The 18,422-nt window shown below is 42.7% G+C and overlaps 1 protein-coding gene across 1 annotated transcript; it reads right to left on the reverse strand.

The window, feature by feature from the left end:
• Nucleotides 1-1,294: 1,294 nt before the first annotated feature.
• On the reverse strand, nucleotides 1,295-18,280 carry UCHL1 (ubiquitin C-terminal hydrolase L1). Its single transcript, XM_020786303.3, has 9 exons — nucleotides 18,157-18,280; nucleotides 17,704-17,715; nucleotides 15,885-16,013; nucleotides 10,202-10,352; nucleotides 8,874-8,959; nucleotides 8,730-8,777; nucleotides 7,230-7,299; nucleotides 3,623-3,681; nucleotides 1,295-1,754 (listed from the first exon to the last, which is right to left on the reverse strand). The coding sequence occupies exons 1-9, from the start codon at nucleotides 18,187-18,189 to the stop codon at nucleotides 1,668-1,670; spliced, it is 675 nt and encodes a 224-aa protein (XP_020641962.3). The 5' UTR covers nucleotides 18,190-18,280; the 3' UTR covers nucleotides 1,295-1,667.
• Nucleotides 18,281-18,422: the final 142 nt, after the last annotated feature.

An 18,422-nucleotide genomic window follows, 5' to 3' on the forward strand; every position in this document is an offset into this window, starting at 1 on the left:
CAGGATATATTCCAAATGGCTTATGACCACTAATGAAATAATTTGAATCAAGATGACCTAGCAGTTGCCTGCTTAGCAACAGGTTTCAGTTGTGTTATTACCTGGCAGGAAATTTGCAGAGGAAGTCTTACAATATGATCTAAGGCTACCTAGTTATTTTACTCCTTTTCACAATAATTTCCCACTCCACGGCTAACTGTACATGACAGGGGACAGCAGAGTTCTTTCCCAATCACAGACGCTATTCCATATAATTGAATGAAACAGTTTTGTTTCAAAGAAGTGGTTTAAGAATCTATGAGTTTCAAAATCAACTACAGTCCCTTGAACAGAAATAAAGTTCCAAAGACTGATTATCAGGTGAAGAGGGAGGAAAGGGTGTTTTCTTCCCTGAAGTTACCACTGGGAGTGTTTCCAAGTGTGAAACATTTTTCCACCTGCAGACATGAGATGGGACATTGCTTTTCAATCAAGTATCAGGAGGGCACTTTTAATCATCTCATGTTTGCCAGAGTGCCCTGCTAGGAAGGCAAGCACTTGCTGGGCAAAGATACCACACAGCCTCTTCAATGTTACGTATCAACACACAGTCTACCTACCATTTTCACCTAGATCTACTCACCATTTCATCAGGCACCATATGAAGTACACTACTTGATGGAAATGTCATCATTTCTGGGCTTTCCCATTTTTTAATATGAGAATACAAGCGCCAGGTTTCATTCAAATGGACAAAAGAAACAGGCTAGCTAAAAAGGACGATCAAGAACTATTCAATCACAAGCAACTAAAAGCATCCCTCCTCTTGGCTCTTCTGACTTACAGCCATTCAGTGATTAATCTTGATGACTGCTTTCATAGGCAGAGACACAATGCTAGTTGAGTGTTTTTAGGGGGAAATTGCTTTGCAGAAACCGCTCTAATTATACACGGAGATAAACGCTCTGTGTTATACACCAACACAATAAGCTTTATCTCCAGGCTTCTGCTTTAATAGCATATTGATTAGGTTACTCTGGACCAGACTCAACTTAAATCTGATATGCAATATGGCTGGGCACTCATTAGCCATGTCAAGTCTGCATTTTACAAGAACACTGACCACCACCTCCCCAGAACTTTTATTCCTGTTGGCAACACAACAACATCCCACAACGGCCACTTACGACCATCTAGCCCAGCCCTCAGTTTCTTAACTAGATGCTGCTGCTGGGGTACTCCTTGTTTTCTTCTAGAGCACCTATTGTCCTTCAACGTAGAGATTCATGCAGCAGAACAGAAAAAACACCCAAACTTCAGAATAGCAACAAGAGATTTATTCTTGTTATCAACAAAAAATCACAACAGCTTAAAAAGGAACTTGGGAGGCACAAGTCAGGTAAAGCCCCATGAAGCATCGAAACAAGTTACAGTCAAGAGAAGTCCCAGGATTTCACACATCTGAAGTGTTGATTTCAGCTTAGCCTTTAGGACAAGCACCGCTGAAGCTGCTGTGAATAAGTAGTGGCAGGAAGGGAAGGAGAGAACAGGTTCAACAACACAGTGTAAACTCAAGATCAAGAACAACTGTGGGTTTTTTTCCTTTTTTTTTTTAACATGTACTAAAGCACTAAAAGCTTGAACCGTTTTCCTGGACAGGCTACTGGGTGTGCTTTAACTTCTGAACTTCAGGCAGACTTGCATAGCGCCACAGCAGAGAAACGGACCTCTCCTTGCTCACGTTCTGTGAACTGCCGGCAGATCTTTGCAGAAGCCTTAAGAAAAAAGAGCATCAAGAAACATTTCAGTGTTCTTACTGTAAGAATACACAACCGCTGTAGATGTGAAAAGTCTAGTCACAAAAAGAGGTAAAACCTTGGCATCCAGTTAAAAAAATAGTAGTAGTCTGCTATTAGATTAACAAAAGCCCGAAGTACCAGGATCTGGCAAGAAAAGGACACTAAGAAGTGACAAAACGTGTCAACGTTATAATTTTTTATATGGTTTAGTTACAAAGACATTGGCATCTGGTATATCCCACTGAATTAGAAGCCATGTTTAGACACTCCAAGCTTCAATAGGGAAATACAAATTGGTTTCATGAATGATTCTCCGTAGGTCCCACTTCTAAATACCTACTTACAGATGAAGAGAGGGAGCAAAACATGAAATGTACTGTATCTGGTGTTTTGATGATATCTGTCATTGCTGAAACTGTCAGGATTTTGTTCTTTTGGTGAACAGGGAGTTAAATTTTAATATTGTCTTGAAAGTGCAGAGTTACGAATGTAAGGTAAAAGCCAATGTAATGACTTTACTTTTTACTTTATTTGGACTTATACCCCGTCCCTCTAGACAAAGTCTACTCGTGCGGCTTACATAAGTGATAAAATACAATAAAATAACATACATAATGATAAAAACCCACTAACTGATGCATATATAGATTATCAAGATGAGATAATTGAGAAACAAAGATTTATTAATTGACTGGAGGGAAGGCCTGCCTAAAGAGCCAAGTTTTTAAATGGCTTTTAAAAACACCCAGCGAGGGAGCCAGGTGGATTTCCGTTGGGAGAGTGTTCCACTGCCAAGGGGCCACTGCCGAGAAGGCCCAGTTTCTTGTTCTTTCCTTCCGGACCTCTCTCGGCATAAGGCCCCTCAACCATCCCTGCTGGCTTTGTCGAGTGATTTGGGTAGACCTGGGTGGGAGAAGGCAATCTGCCAGGTATGGAGGTCCCAAACCATTTAGGGCTTTATACGTCATCATTAATACTTTGAAATCAATGCGGAAACGAATGGGCAACCAGTGCAAAGCAGCCAGGGTGGGGGAGATATGCTGATATTTCCTCATCCCACTAAGGAGCCTGGCTGCCACATTTTGCACCATTTGAAGTTTCCGCATCACTCCCAAAGGCAGCCCCACGTACAGTGTGTTACAGTGGTCTAACCTCGAGATTACGAGTGCATGGACAAGAGTAGTGAGGGGCCCCCCCCATCAAGATATGGTTGCAGCTGGGCAATCCGCCATAGGTGAAAATAGGTGGAATGGACCACGGACGCTACCTGGGTTTCCATGGCGCCGGGTCCAGATGTATCCCCAAGCTGTGAACCAATGACTACCAGCATACAGATGGAACAAGATGATGTAATAATGCATGGTTGTTAAGCAAGACCAGCTGTAAATGGTGAAATGTGATAGGCTGTTCTGGGTATAAATGTAACAGAGACAGAACAGACCTTTGCCACTCAGCAGTAAGTCTGGTGGTCATTTGCTTCTATGCTATTACTGCTCTGAATGTTGTTTTGCCAAATGTATATTGCCTTGTATATATGTGTAGCCATATCCAATATACTATAATCACTCAGAATTCTCTCATGTCATTTTCTCCTGTCTAAGGCTCTAAAGTCTCTTATTTTGCTATTTAAGTGGGAGGAATTGAAGCAGTCTGGTAAGAGGCTCTGTATAACTAGTGTCCTTAGCTTCAAGGCTTGTATTTTATAACAGAGTGCTCTTGCCAAGCTTCACATTCAAACGGACTCAAAGAAGTTTTCTTGAGGTCAGAGCCTCATTAAGCCTCTGCGAGTTTTGGCCCCATGGCAACAAAAACACTTATGCGCCATCAACTAGAAGGATACCTACCTTCAGCAAAGTATCATCTGAACTAGCTCCATGATTTAGAGGGAAGGGCATTCGGCCATCTGTAAGAAAAGCGATGGAGCAAATTTATGACTTGCTGTTTCTCCAAGTATGCCAGCAAATTGATACTCATGTACACCAATGGTTCCCAAATGTGGGCAAACTAGATGTTCTTGAACTGTAACTCCCAGAAACCCCAGCCTGCACAACTGGTGATGAAGGCTTCTGGCAACTACAGTCTAAGAACACCTGGGTTACCTAAGGTTGGGAACCACTGCTATACAGGAAAGAGCTGTCATTGTGGACTGTGCATATCCAAAAGAGAAAAAAAAAGGGTCGTGGAAGGCTGGTTTACCACTCACCTTCTTTATATTACCTCTTTTTGAACAGTTGCCAATAAACACTTTGTGTGGAGTGACCACTATCAAAACCTACACAGAACTAGCTCACGGATGTGCTAACTGTGAACTGGAGACTAGAAGTCACCAACTTCAATCAAAGTAGATCCTTTTTATTTCTGGGGAAGGCAAGGAAGAAATGTTACCAGTACTACAGTCCAGTGTCAGTGATGCCAGGGGCTGCTTCTGAAAAATAAAGACAGAACCTGATCTTGTCAATTCACCAAGTACTCCCATGACCCTTTAGTAGCAGCAGTAGGGGTTCCTTCTGACTCTACACAATGCTTTTGTCCATTTGATTAAATTAAAAAAAAAACATTTTCCTTCCTTCACTGGAAAGTAAAGCACACTTTCAATTAAGACACCTCCACATTCCGCTCCAGTAGATGGCTTAGTGTAACTTGTGTGACAATGAGTTAAGACAGCCCACAAAAAGTCAAGTAGCATCTGTGTTTATTAGATTTGGAAAGGAGCAGGCAATGTGCAGCCTTCAAGGTGTCCAAATGTCATGCTCCTGAGCTGCCTAGTGCTCTCCCCAAATTTTATTTTCTTAAAAACCGTTTCAGCTCAAAAGTCTCCTTGTGAACTCTGGAGTGTGTGAGGTCGATTTTGCTATACTCTGAGGACTCCCCTATAAAACTGCTGTGCTGGACTATCCAGTTGCCAATACAGAAACCTGCCGTCTGGTTTCTTATCCTGATGCTGTAACAGAAGCTTCTGCTGTTTCTGAGGACGTCCCTGAAAACCATTGAGGATGACAGGTGGAGCCAAAATCTGATCACAGAACTGGAAGATCAGATGCCCAGTTACTCTCCCACACCCATAGGGATATATTTCGTTCTCCTCAAATAAATATCCTTCCTGCCATCTTTCATTGGGAGTGACGGAGACTACATTTAAATCAGAATGAATCTACATTTGTAGGGTGAAAAGTTCAAGAACCTTTTCAGCCACAGAGGAATTAGAATAGTGGCCCCAACTGACTGTGGTCGTAAGAGGAGTAATATATTTTGTTGCCAGGAAAGCATTCATTAAACTTCTGCATATCAAACTAAAGGTAATGTAAGTCCACAATTTACATAAATGAATTGTTCTTGGCAGATAGGAGATCCCTGAAACCTGACAAATACTAGTCTAATTTTCGAAATGGAGGTAAAAAGCACATGGCAACTGCCAACCAGTAAGATAACAGGAAAAGTATCAGAATAGATCACTCTATTCTATTTCTATTATAATTCAGCTACAAATTCTCTATAAAGAGAACACTGCCTTTAATAGCACGAACCAAAGAAATTAGTGACAATTCCCTGAGGAGCCAGGAGTCCTACTATGCCTTGTGGAAGAGTTAGGATGTTTAGCTTTAGGCAAGCTACTATCTCATGATGTTTTACAGGTTCCAATCGTGGGGGTTACCTAACTATTAATGTCTATTGCTTATTGAGGAGCAGACGTACTAAACTCTGGTTAAATTTTTTGACTAGAGCTTCCAGAATCCCAGCTGGCCTAGTTCCCAACATAGTGTTCTACAGAGGTTTGCATTAAGACTTCCATAGTTCCCCCAAACTGCCTCAGGCCTGTTCTAACTGTAGCCTCAAACATGAAAGAGGCATCAGGTTTCTTATCTGTGCCATAGAGCCTTATGCAGTAGTACCAGCACTAGGCAACATATGGAAGATCAGATGCCCAGTTACGCCGATGGGTCCCTTGAAAAGGTTTGTTCCCCAGTTTCTCATTAAAGCTGCAGCCTTCCTGCCTCCCATGAGTGGGACTGAAACACCCATGTGGCTTAGCAACCTTGGGAGGTATTGTTACCCACACTGAGTAACAATACCTTGACCACACTTTGTGATGTCACTTTTTGTCAACTTTATAAAGTCTCCAGCAGAGACTTTAGGTAGAGTCATCATGTCCTCAACAGAGGAAAGCAGCTTGACAACAACTCCTGAAAACCAAAAAGTGGAACAGACAGAAGACCTTTCCTCCAACAAAACAACCAGGGTGAGGAAGTCAAATCTATTTCACTGGACTGAGCAGGATGCTTCCGACTTAGAGGTGGGTTGAGGAAAGTTTTCTTCCAGGTACTCCTTTTAAAAATCTGCTTGTAGATTTCCCGAAACATCCTGTTGGGCATCCTAAAATATACTTTTGATTTTTGAATCCTAAAGGGCTGCTTTAACAGCCTGATTTCATTGCAGAAGTAGCAAAAACTTCTGCAATGAAGTGGTAACTTCTGAAAAACAAGAAGTGCAAAAAGCAGAAGAGCTTTCCTCCAATAAAACATCAGGTGAAGTATTCTAACAGTTTGGAGACTGAAATAGGCGGCAGGGAAGGATCACCAGTGACCACAAGTTACAATGGCTCTGAAGGTATGTAATTGGAGGCATGACACCATAAACAGAAATGGAAGATGAAAGGCAGCTTCATCCAGCACTTTCTCAGTGACTTGTGCTTAGGAAAGGAAAACCCCCATTGAGGCACTGCCATCGACCTCCATGCCGTGAGGGAACAGGCCAGGTAGGTGGGACTCGTTCAGCCCTGGAAGGCGGCCCATCTAGGAGAAGGAAAAGTCTGACTTCAAACCTCCACAGCCTTGTGGCTATATCCACTGATGAAAAAGACTTTGGGAGTTAAATGAGGCAAAATCCGGAGCTGGAGTCCCGGAGGCAGTTTGTGTCATTCTGGCAACTCCTGCGACGTCGCTGAAACCAGCTGTATTGGCTCTTGCCTTTCCATTGGACTATTTCAGTGATGTGGAGAGGGGGGATTTTCTGCTTGGGTAATAGCCTATGCATATTATTTTACCCAGGCTTCATGCCCTGGAAAGGACACTCCATCTTTGCGTACAGCGTCAAAACACTAGACGCTGTTCCAAGTCCTCCATACAGAGCACGTTACCATAATCTCTCAAGACTATGAGGAGGACTCCCCAGCATCCTCCAATATGAAACCATGTAAGGAATATATTGGTACATTCCAAGGACATGTGCTTTTGGGGCCCAGCACACTGCAGCATTCAAAAATTGTTGCTGCGGTCTCTGAATAACATTTCCCAATCCAATTATAACATCCAAGAAAACTTTGAAACAGCACTGAAGCAAATGGCTTCAGTGCTAATTCAAAGACTAGACTGTATGTCTGGATTTATTCTCAATAGCAAAAAGCCCATCACTGGGATGTCCTTTTAAGAAATAAAGAAAACACATAAAACATACCAAGTTCATACAGATGCCCATCCACACTGGCAAACAGAATGAAGTGAAAGTTCACTTTATCATCTTCAACCTAAAAAAAACCCCATAAAAAACCAAGAAATCATGAATCCAGCAAAATCACAGAACCACCTCTACGTTGTGATGTTTTTTAAATGCTGTTAAATAATCCTTCCGTTAACATATTTCTCTGCTATGCCACTTCATGTAGCCTTCCAAACAAAATCCTACTGCCTTTGTATTTTAGAACAGTTGTGCCTTGACTTACAAACGCCCTGACCTATGAACAATTCAACTTTTGCTTTGACTTGCAGCCAGAGTGTTGACCTAGGAATGGAAAAAGGCGGGCAATTCAAATTTCTAACTGTGGGTGGCAAAAGAGGCTGCTTCTTGGCAGCTCTTTCGCCCCAACAGTTAGGAAAAGGCAGCGGAGGAAGGCCAGGTAGGCTCTCGGAGGGCAGTGATTTCGGCCCCAGTGGGCCCGCATGGGGGTGCAAGAAGGCTGGGAAGGGTCCAGGAGGGCAAAGGGGGTTGGCAGTTTTGGCCCCAATGGGCCCACACTGCAGTGGAGGGAGGCTGGGAAGGGTCCGGGAGGCAGTTTTGACCCTCCCGGACCCTTCCCAGCCTTCCTGCACCCCCACGCAGGCCCACTGGGACCAAAACCACTACCACCCTTTCCCCTCGCAGACCCTTCCCAGCCTTCCTGCACACACCCATGCAGGCCTGGTGCCAGTTCCAGAGGCCTCCCGACAGTGGCTTTTTAAATAAGTTTTTGTTTTGTTGGTGGGGGGGATCAAGGGTTGGTGTTGTTTTGTTTTTGGTGATTTTTTTTGCAGTCCCAGCATGGGACTTGTATTCCCCCCCCCCCTTTTTTGGTATTTTTTTCTTCGGCTGGAACGGATTAATCAGTTTTCAATGCATTCCTATGGGAAATGGTGCTTTGACCTACAAATGTTTTGATTTATGGCCACCGTTCCAATACAGATTAAGTTCGTTAAGTCAAGGCACCACTGTATTGACATATATAAATAATATATATATGCTCTGTACACTGTCTTCCATCACAGATGGAGAAAGTGGCAATAACTTGTGCCCCTACATTAGTGAATAACCTAACTTTCCTCTCCTTGAAAAAACAGGCAGCAGGAAAATTGGCAGCAATTCCTACTTAAAATGTCAGCTAACAAGAAATCTAGAATTCTATAACAGAGAAGACATTTTCTCATGATGTAAGAAAGTAGTGGGCAAGCTGTGCCCACTAATTGTTGTGCAACAATAACTGCCTCAACCTCTGGCCCAGCTGGAAGGAGTTACGAATTTAGAATCAGGAGGCGGCAGGTCCCTCAGCCCTTCCATAAATAGTGCCTTGCAACTCTAACTGGAGAGGAGAGGTAATATTATAGAATGTAGAACAGTACCCCCACTTGGACAACCATTTCTTTTAAGCGTTACCACTTCCTAACATTACACATCTGAATGCGTATATGTTTAAGATGCATTTACCCGACACTGGCCGTCTTGGGCTACTGCATTGTGGGCTTCTTGAATGGCCTGGTGAAAAGAGTACAAAGACACAGAGCAGTTTTAGCAAAACTCTATACTAGACATCATTAAGAGTCTTCCACACAAATTGCCTAGTTACTTTACCTTACTGTTTTCAAGACGTTTTGCTCTCTCATCTGGAGAGAGGTCAGCTGTTGCACTGAGGAATTCCTTTAGTGCGGACCCTTCATCTGGAAGATACAGAGTTTAAACCATAGCAGGCTCTGCCAGGGGTCATCAAAAGCATCTCCTGAAATATTTATAAGCCTCCACTACACCTATCTGCTATACTGTCAATCGTGTATTGAGTCAGCAATTAATGCAGCTTGGATCCAGTACATATTCTATACTGTACTTCCAAATGTTTTTCTCTTTTACAAAACTGCATTTTGAAAGCTTGGCATTTGAAGACATTAGTCAAGCAGCTTTTAGAAATCATTTATTTCACTGCTGAATGCAGGCACATTTCCTTATTTGGTCCCACAAACAAAGACATCCCAACTTCTGTTACAAATAGCTTTCCACAGTTTTACTGAAAAATGAAAGTATGCTTCCATATTGATTGTTCACATACTACTATCTACAAAGTCTGTGGGTGCGAACTCTTCAGAAAGCACTTAATGATTCACTCTATTGTGACTGCTTTGTCATGTTGTGTTTTTTGGGGCATATTTACCCTCCCTATGATTTGTGAACTTTTAAGGAAACTTTTCTGGAAACTAAAAGCTCCCCTATTCTCCAGTGTGAACACCCAGTGATTTTTTTTTTTCCAGATCTATTAAATCAAACTGCCAACTTTTTCTACTGGCCTTGCTGTTGCGATCTCACATCTCTTCTTCTTTAATAAGAAAGCAGTAAAAAATCCTGCTAACACTCAAGAGCTGTTGGTATTATCTTTAGATAATATTCCTTGGCTATATAAAGCTCAGTATGTAGTGTTCAGCCACTCATACTGAGAACCCTACTACACAGATAAATTGTGTGTTTTAGTATTTACCTTTTTAGATCTTAATGTTAACTTCCAGTCCTTTACTTCACGAAATGAAGAATGGTCTACATCTAGTCGCATGACACAATCCCGCAGCTCAACAATATCAAACAATAGGCATACCACTCCATTCTGAAAGCCTCCTGCCATTTTGCAACATCATAACCATGTCCCAGAGGATTTAAAATTAGCAAAGCATCACTCAAATTTCCCTGCCTGGAAGTTCCAAACACCATCCCCAGACTAATTACGATAGGAAGCTCTTTCAACCCAATCTTAAAAACTCGAGTTTTCTTAAAGGTGCCTCCTTTCTCCTCAGTGTGTATGCACACAATATCCACTCAGAATGGTACCTGGATTAATTCCTTAGGAGGATTTTTGAAGCACTTGTAATTTTGAACCTGGAAACTTTATATTAGTTGGAAGAGCCTTCCCCAATGCTTACCAAACAATATTTTATCTTGGTTGTTAGCCACTGCATGTATCAGACCAATAGTTCCACATGAGTTGCTGGCAGTCTGCTTCAGAAAATAGACTTTGGAGCTCACTTCTTGACCCTTCAGTTCTTCAATCTGCTTCTTTCTGAAGTTTTCGTGCTACAGAAATTTAAGTGTAGCGATTAAGCAACATTCTGACAGCAAACTGAAACAGTCCCTTGGATTAACACATTCGATGTCTTCCCTAGATTGTTAACTCTTCTTGTGTGCTGTATTATGAAAGATGCACACCGTATGTTTACCTATATGAACACATTGCTGCCTCAAAAAAAGGGCCGCCATATGGAATTCCCCACATAATGCAAAAACTGCACTAGTTTTGAAGTCCAAGTCCAGAGTATTATCAAGTCCCTCTTCTCATATACAGTGGTGCCTCGCTTAACGAGCGCACCGTATAATGACGAATCCGCATAGCGATCCCTTTTTCGGGATCGCTAATGCGGAGGCATACAGGCGGTCGCAATGGGCAAAACTCGCATAGCGACGATCGGCAAGCGTTTCGTTTACCGATCTTTGCTTTGCGATGCCCGCGGATCAGCTGTTAGGCGGTTCCAAAATGGCCGCCGGAAGCCCCGAAATGGCCGCGCGCAGCATTTTCGCGCCCTCCCCTCGCTTACCGAGGGCGTGAAAATGGCTGCCGCTATGGAGGAAACTTCACTGAACGGTAAGTTTAGGGCCCATTGGAACGCATTAAACAATGTTTAATGCGTTCCAATGGGTTTTTACATTCCGTTTAGCGATGTTTTCACATAGCAAGGCACCACTGTATACCTTCCACTGCAAATTGTTTCTCTGGGTGCTGGTTATTTTGTTAATGCAAATCAGCGACATGAAATATTAGGCCTACCAGAAGACCTTGTACAAGGTAAGCAGCTTCATTTAAGAGCAGAGTGGATTTGATTTAAATCAAGTTGATTTAATTTGTAATTGATTTTTTAAATGATTTAAATTAAAACTATTTTTGGTGCAGTATATAAGTTTAAATAATAAATAAATAAATCACAATTTAAATACATTTGATTTCTATCCACTCTGTTTAAGATTAATCTGCCAGCCTGTGGAGATTAATAGAAATCTGTTTTTTCAGTTTTGTCTATCTCTTTATTGGAACCTATTACAGCGGTGCCTTGCTTAACGAGCGCACCATTTAACAACAAATTCGCATAGCGACCCGTTTTTTGCGATCGCTAATGCGATCGCATTGCGGTGATTCCAATGGGCGAAAATCGCATTGTGATGATTGGTAAGCGTTTCGCTTACCGATCTTCGCATTGCTATGTTCTAAAAACAGCTGATCGGCGGTTCCAAAATGGCCGCCCACAGCATTTTCACGCCCTGCCCTCGCTTACCGAGTGGCGAAAATGGCTACTGGATTGAGGATTCCCCGCATAGCGGTGAGTTTTCACCCCATAGGAACGCATTAAATGGAGTTTAATGTGTTCCTATGGGTTTTTCCCATTGGAATCCGGATAGCAACGTTAATCCTGGAACGGATTAATGTCGCTATGCGGGGCACCACTGTATTCTGTTCTACAACCTAAGTGGTTGCATCAGGAATCCCCAAATGCCACTGTTGATGTGATATCTAGTGCTAGAACGAGGTATGGATCACTTATTTAAACAAAAACAATCTGATGATTGTTCACTTGTTTTCAGGTGCTCTTTTTCTGACTACACACTGGATAGGCTGAGAAGCCATATGAGACCCCAAACATGGCTGCCTGACAAGACACACTAACAACTGAGACCATGAATAAGCAAGTCTCTGCAGCATCAGAAAAATGCAATACTTACCTGAATCACCATCACGGCCTACTGTACTCACTTTCAAACCTATCTGTGCTTTTTTTCCACTTGTTATTAAAGAAGCAGCTGGTCTACATATTATAGACAATTAATGAACAGCAGTAACAATATGCATTATGTGAGAAAGCGCTCCATGGTCTCCTCAGTTATAATATGAACTTAGTGATATTAGGGGAACATTAAAGCTGGATCAGTGATGCTGAAATAAGAGGAACATACTATCTAGCCAGGAGAAAATAAAGGTGGAAACAATAAACTGGAAAACTATACAAAGGAGATGCAAGGAAGACCGATTCCCTTTGAAGAATAATGCTCTGTAGAACCTGCAAATTTAGAAACTGAAGAAATAACCAAGAGTAGTTGAGATACCAATAAAATTATTTCAAGCCACAGAGACTGAATCTGTCAAAATCCTGACAAGAATATGCCAACAAATATGAAAAAGACAATGATGCCCCACTGATTAGAAACATTCAATATACATTCCAGTCCTCAAAATAAATGACATCAAGTAATACAGGAACTATAGGACCACTGCATTAACTTTCAATACAAGCAAAATAATGTTCAAGGTCTTGCACACCAGGCTTTTACCCAATAGAGTGGAAATGCCTGATGTTCAAGATGGATTCCAAAAAGGAAGAGACAACTTAAGATCACATTATGGAGATCATCTCCATAAAAGAACTCACAATCCTGAGTTTGCAAGAGCTGAGCAGAGCTGTTAATGACAGGACATTTCAGAAGTCACTCATTTATAGGGCCAGAGATGACTTGACACCACATACCACCATCACCACCACCAATAATAATAATAGCCCACTTAATATCTGGAAAGGCATCTTCAGGCAATTATAAAACTGTTTCTATCCACAGACAGAGCTTTCAAACTGTACCTACATCACTTCCTCCCTCTCTCCAACAATGCTTCACATGCACGGACAGAATCCCACAAATTCATCATTTTGGCCAATATGTGCTTTGGCTTCTTTGGAACAGGAGTCCATTAGATGCTCTTACAAAATTACCTAGCTATTTACTTTTGTTAAACACAGCATATCAATATCCCTTTCTGACAACTAATCAGGAGCTCCTGAATTACAGGCATACCACATTTCAGCCTTCTAACTACTGTATTGCCGAAGTAGGAGATGGATCCCAAGTTAAGTGTACCCGCTTATCTCTAGTCATGGCTGGTCAAAGTCAGCTAGCAAGGCCTACTAGCTGGAAATATTACTGCAGTTGGCATTCCTGTGAGAACTTTCACATAAACCAGAATTCCAGAAAGTTCTGGCTTCTATAACTTAATTAATAACACAAGTACATTCATGTTACTACAAGACAACTCTGTAAAAGCAGGTTAAAGCTCCTTTCTCCCCTCACTTTTATCTGCGCCTTTGCTACATCTTATTATTCTATTCTTTGGAGGTGGACACATTCTGTTCCGCAACCCAAGTATCTCCCAGACAAGACGCAACATAGCCTCTAAATATAGCTCAGGAATGGGTAATCATCTTGTTTTGCCGTTTACATTTCCAAAAAGAGGTTCTTTAATTTAACTATATAATCTGACTTTTCTTCTCTTTTACAATAAAAAACATTCCCTAGAACTTATGCATGTCTCTCAAGAGTTCCCAACATCCACAGGTCTAGAGGTCACACCCACAGTCCAATTTGAAGGGCTGTGTCTATTCCTGCAACCCCATCTCTAATTATCAGTGAGGTTCAACCGCAAAAAATATTCTATTACCTGCTAATGGCCAAATTAAAAATGGGGGACATAGCCTCCCTCCCAACACAGTAAAACTTTCCCTGTTTGTGCTCTAGGGCAGTGGTTCTTAACCTTTTTGAAAGAAATGCCCCCTTGAGCCATTGAGGAAGTTATCATCGCCCCCCTCCCCGCGGTGATATATATTTTTTATTTATTTATTTATTTATTTGAGACACTTAAATCCAATGACCCCTGAAAACAAAATTACATTCCAAGAAAATGAAATGCCCCCAAAAAAGTAACATATAATGATTTAGTTGCAAGTGAATTTTAAGACGCAAAAAGAAATATAAAAGGGGCATAAAAACAAATGCAGGAACTAAAAGTTTCAAGACAAAAAGTCTGAAACTAAATTAAAATTGGAGGAAAATATATATTCATGCACACTGTTATAAGGCTGCAGCCATCTTATTTTATTTATTTATTTATTTATTTATTTATTTATTTATTTATTTATTTAACTTATATGCCGCCCATACTACCCGAAGGTCTCTGGGCGGCTTACAGCATTTAAAATACAATAAAAAGGCAAAATAAAAGGGCAAAATAATTAAAATGCAATTAAAATATATATCCTAAAAACTGCCATCAGACCCACATTTGATGTTATTTGATGTTATTATCTTCACAGGTTTGGCTTGCTCCAGTGCCCCCCTACCGCCCCCCTTCTGCTCCAGCGCCCCCACAGCGCCCCTTTTTGTTCTACCGCCCCCCTTAAAAATGGAATCGCCCCCTGGGGGACATTATCGCCCACGTTAAGAACCACTGCTCTAGGGCACAAGGGGTTTCCAAGTCAAAAGTGGTTTTTAAAACATTAATTCTGAGGCTGTGGGATGTCCAGGGGATGTGACAGTTTGGCTAGTGGGGCTACATTCAGCCCATGTTACCTACCACTGCTGCATGCACATTATTCTGGAACCTCACACATATTAAATCCAGGTCCTTCTGTTCTTACGTGTTCTTGTCAAATATGGCATCACCTATGACTGTAAGGAAGCATATGATTTGAGAGTCTAGAGCCTTGTTGTCCTGATAACCAGAGATGTTCTGTAAGGTCTAATCTAATTCAGCCTTGAGACAAGAAAAGAAATGGTAGCATCTGCTATTTTCCACGACTGTTGTATGTCTTGGGAGGCTCATCCATATAGAGAAGCCATGAGGTTCTGGGGTTTAGGCCCAGGCACTCTCTGCACAACCCTGGGTGGGAAGACATATTATTCCACACTTTCACCACCACCCCCAAAAAATATTTGGTCTCACAAAGAGGAAAGCCTCACATGATGAATGCACAACAACCAAGCAAAGGTTAAAAAATGAGCCCCAAGACAGGCATGGAGGAAACAAGACTAGGCAGGAACACAACTATCCGTTCTGGATTTCTCAATTTCAGTGTTTCTCATCTCAGAAACGTCCACCACTACCTTTTAAAAAGGTATCTCATTCTAGTCTTTTTGTATTTTGTAAAGATTATCCTACTCCATTCACACAACTGTCTGTCATCATTTGAGAACATTTTTTCCAACGGCTACCAGCATATTCTTCTTTGTTCAGGGCAGATGCTTCATTACACATCTACCCACGCTAAGATGAAATCATCCTTATAAGATATGCAAGCAGCAACAGCTCATTCGCCTGGACTGCCTGATGCTTAGTACATTGGAAGAAATCAGATGCTCCTTATTACCACTCACTTTCAAATGGCCTCAATCCCGATATTAGCAATCAGCATCTCTCCAGTGAGATTCACTTTCTGGCAGATGCACAGCTCATGATATCTGACTGGCAACCAACCAAGGGAGGTGAGGAGGCAACCACTCTACACGAATATTTTATGATACTTTGAAATTTACCTTGCCTTTATTTCAAGAGCCCTGGTGCATGTCAATCCTAAACATCACTTTGTAAAGCAAGTGTCTTGGGACTTTAAAAAAAAAGCATCCACAATGTTTTAACAGAGAGGGAACTGGAAGACAAAAAGTCTCATCATCAGAGTTTTCCAGTGTTCCCAAGAAGCAAGTTTTACCTCTCCTCCCTTTCTCCATCTTATCACTCACCTGAGCAGTAAGAGGGAAAAGCAAAAGTAATGCACAAGCCGGAGTGGGAACAGCATTTAAGGAATCCTCCTCAAACCCCAGCACGTCCACAAACCGCCAGCCAGGGGCAACTCCTAGGCGGGAGAGCACCTGTGTGAGGAAGACATATATTCAACAGTAAGTCAACAAACACAGCATGTTTCTCTTCTACACACTGCCTAACACAGACTACTGGTTATATGTATATGCCACCCTTCCTCCAACTGACTCAGGCTCTCGTCCTCCTCCTTTTACTCCAATAATGATGTAGAGTTTGGCAAGCTCAGAAAGAAAGACTGGTCCAAGATACCCAAGAAGTTTCTTTGCTCCAAAGATACGAAGCTAGATCCCTCAAATCCCATTACAATAGCCTATTTATTTATTTATGTATTTGATTTATACCCCGCCTATCTGGCCCACCAGGCCACTCTAGGCGGCTTCCAATATAAGATCAGATAATAAAAACATAGGCAAATACATAATAATCAAACAACAGCAGCAGTAAAATAAAGAAGGAAAAGTAAGAGAGAAATCAAGAATTGGCTGGAGGGAAGGCCTGGATAAACAGTCATGTTTTTAGTTGGGTTTTAAAGATGCCTAACTACTATCCCACGCTGACTTTCTGCTCCCTTTTCCTGTATCCTCTCTCCTGGGAAGATATTTAACACGCTTTGCTATTTTCTTTACTGGCATTATGAAATACTAAACCAGGCTATCTGGACATATCAAGTCAAGCTGTCCTTACACATACAACAGGGGTGGGGTGGGCTTGGTGAAGAACAGAGAAGGACAGGATGGGGGACTCAACTCCACAATCCATTTTTCTTCTTCACAATAGGAACTCCCCTTTACAGCCTTAGAACTGCAGAGCTGGAAGGGACCCCAGCCTCTGTCGAGGCCGCACAGTGAGGAACAGAACCCCCAACCTCGGACTCCACAGCAAGACGCTTAAGCTATTGAGATACTTCACGGAGGCCCTTTTTAGCCTAGAGTGCCCCTGAGCATTTTTAAACCAAAATATCTAGGAGTGAAGAGGAAAGAATAGTGCCAAGGATCTCCACTGCTTCCCAGCTACGCACAGCTGTTGAAAGGAATGCTAAGTCATGTGTCTGATGCATCCGAACACTTTTATTTTATTTTACATTTTTGCTAAAAGTGAAGTTCCTGAGGTGCACAAACCAGGATACTTCTTGTTTTAGAGACCAAGAAAATCTAGGGGAGAAGGATGCTTAAAGGCCTAAGGCAATTCTCATCCTCCCCCATATTTGAAAATGGCACACAAGAAAAAGGCCACAGGTAGGACGTCTGGAAATAATCCCACCATCCTCTACCAGAAGACCATGGTGGACCCTCTTCCCCAGCTATTGAAAACAAAGAAGGGAAGGGAGGAAAAGAGGGCGGTGGGTGGAATCTTGTTTTATATCCCAGCCAAGCTCTCTAACCTCGCTGCTAAATAAGGGGCGGCCCCGACATGACACAGCACAAAACCTGGGGCCGCAGCGCCACCTGCCGTCCCCCTTATAAACAGCCGCCCAACTCAGCGGCGTCCAGGCACAGCAAGGGAGGGGGGGAGCCCGCACCCCAACCTGCTCGCCCCCTTCCCGTGCCAGAAGGTCCGCCACGATACAGCCCCTGCTTCCGCTGCTACTAATGGGAAGCCGAACGAGGAGCCGCCGCCGCTGCCCTCCTACTCCTTTTTTGCAGCTCTTCAAAGAGCCTCCCTGGAATGAATGGAAGTAAAAGGCAACGCCCAGCCAAGGAAAGATGCGACTCGTTTTTTCGGGTCTCGACCGACACTCACTTTGTTCAGCATCTACAATACACATGGGGGGGGGGGAGAGAAAGAGAGAGTCAGCTCGTCTTAAGGGCGGCGCCCGACACCCCACCCCCACCCGTCGTGTCTGAAAACAGCCCCCGATTTGGCGTTAGTTCCAAGAAAATTCAGATCTCTTTACGGGGTCCTTTTAGGATCGCTTGTCTCCCGGAGCACCCCAATGCAGAAATTAGTCCCCCCATTAACATCTCCTTTTTAAAACGAAAGAAGGGGAAAAAATCCCAAACCCCAACTATTACTAGAATCTCGGGGTCACCCCAAAATACGTTTCCCAATAAAAGAGCCGCCATAATTCCAGGACACGCCTTTTCCCACCCTTTTTTGCAGCGCCTTCCACCAAGAACAAGCCCTTCTACCCCCCCCCGAAAGTCCCACCACCATTCCATGCAACAGATCCCACTCCAGCATCTAGCTGTTAACCTCCGGGTTGATTTCCATCGGCTGCCACGCCATTGTCTCCAAAATGCAAAGCCACGCGCCACACCCAGCTTCCGACAACCTGCAAAACGACGGCGCGCTCTGGGATAAAAAAGCGGCCGCCCACCGCCTATATAGTGCCACCGGGCTGACTCATTGCAGATGAGGGGGGGGTCAGGGAACGAATTGGAGCCAAAGCACTCCGCGAGGAGTCCATTTCCCACAGATAAGACCCCCCCCCATTTTAAATTTATGGTGCAATTCTCTCT

Source organism: Pogona vitticeps, chromosome 5, assembly GCF_051106095.1.
Source record: "Pogona vitticeps strain Pit_001003342236 chromosome 5, PviZW2.1, whole genome shotgun sequence".
Classification (NCBI taxonomy): domain Eukaryota; kingdom Metazoa; phylum Chordata; class Lepidosauria; order Squamata; family Agamidae; genus Pogona; species Pogona vitticeps.

Excerpts from the sequence above, each read along its gene's own strand:
- UCHL1 (XM_020786303.3), bottom strand. The coding sequence starts at position 18,189 with ATGGCGTGGCAGCCGATGGAAATCAACCCGGAG. Across the intron at positions 3,682-7,229 it reads TGGGCATCTGTATGAACTTG|ATGGCCGAATGCCCTTCCCT; the intron begins GTATGTTTTATG and ends CTTTTCTTACAG. Across the intron at positions 1,755-3,622 it reads CAGATGATACTTTGCTGAAG|GCTTCTGCAAAGATCTGCCG; the intron begins GTAGGTATCCTT and ends TTTTTTCTTAAG.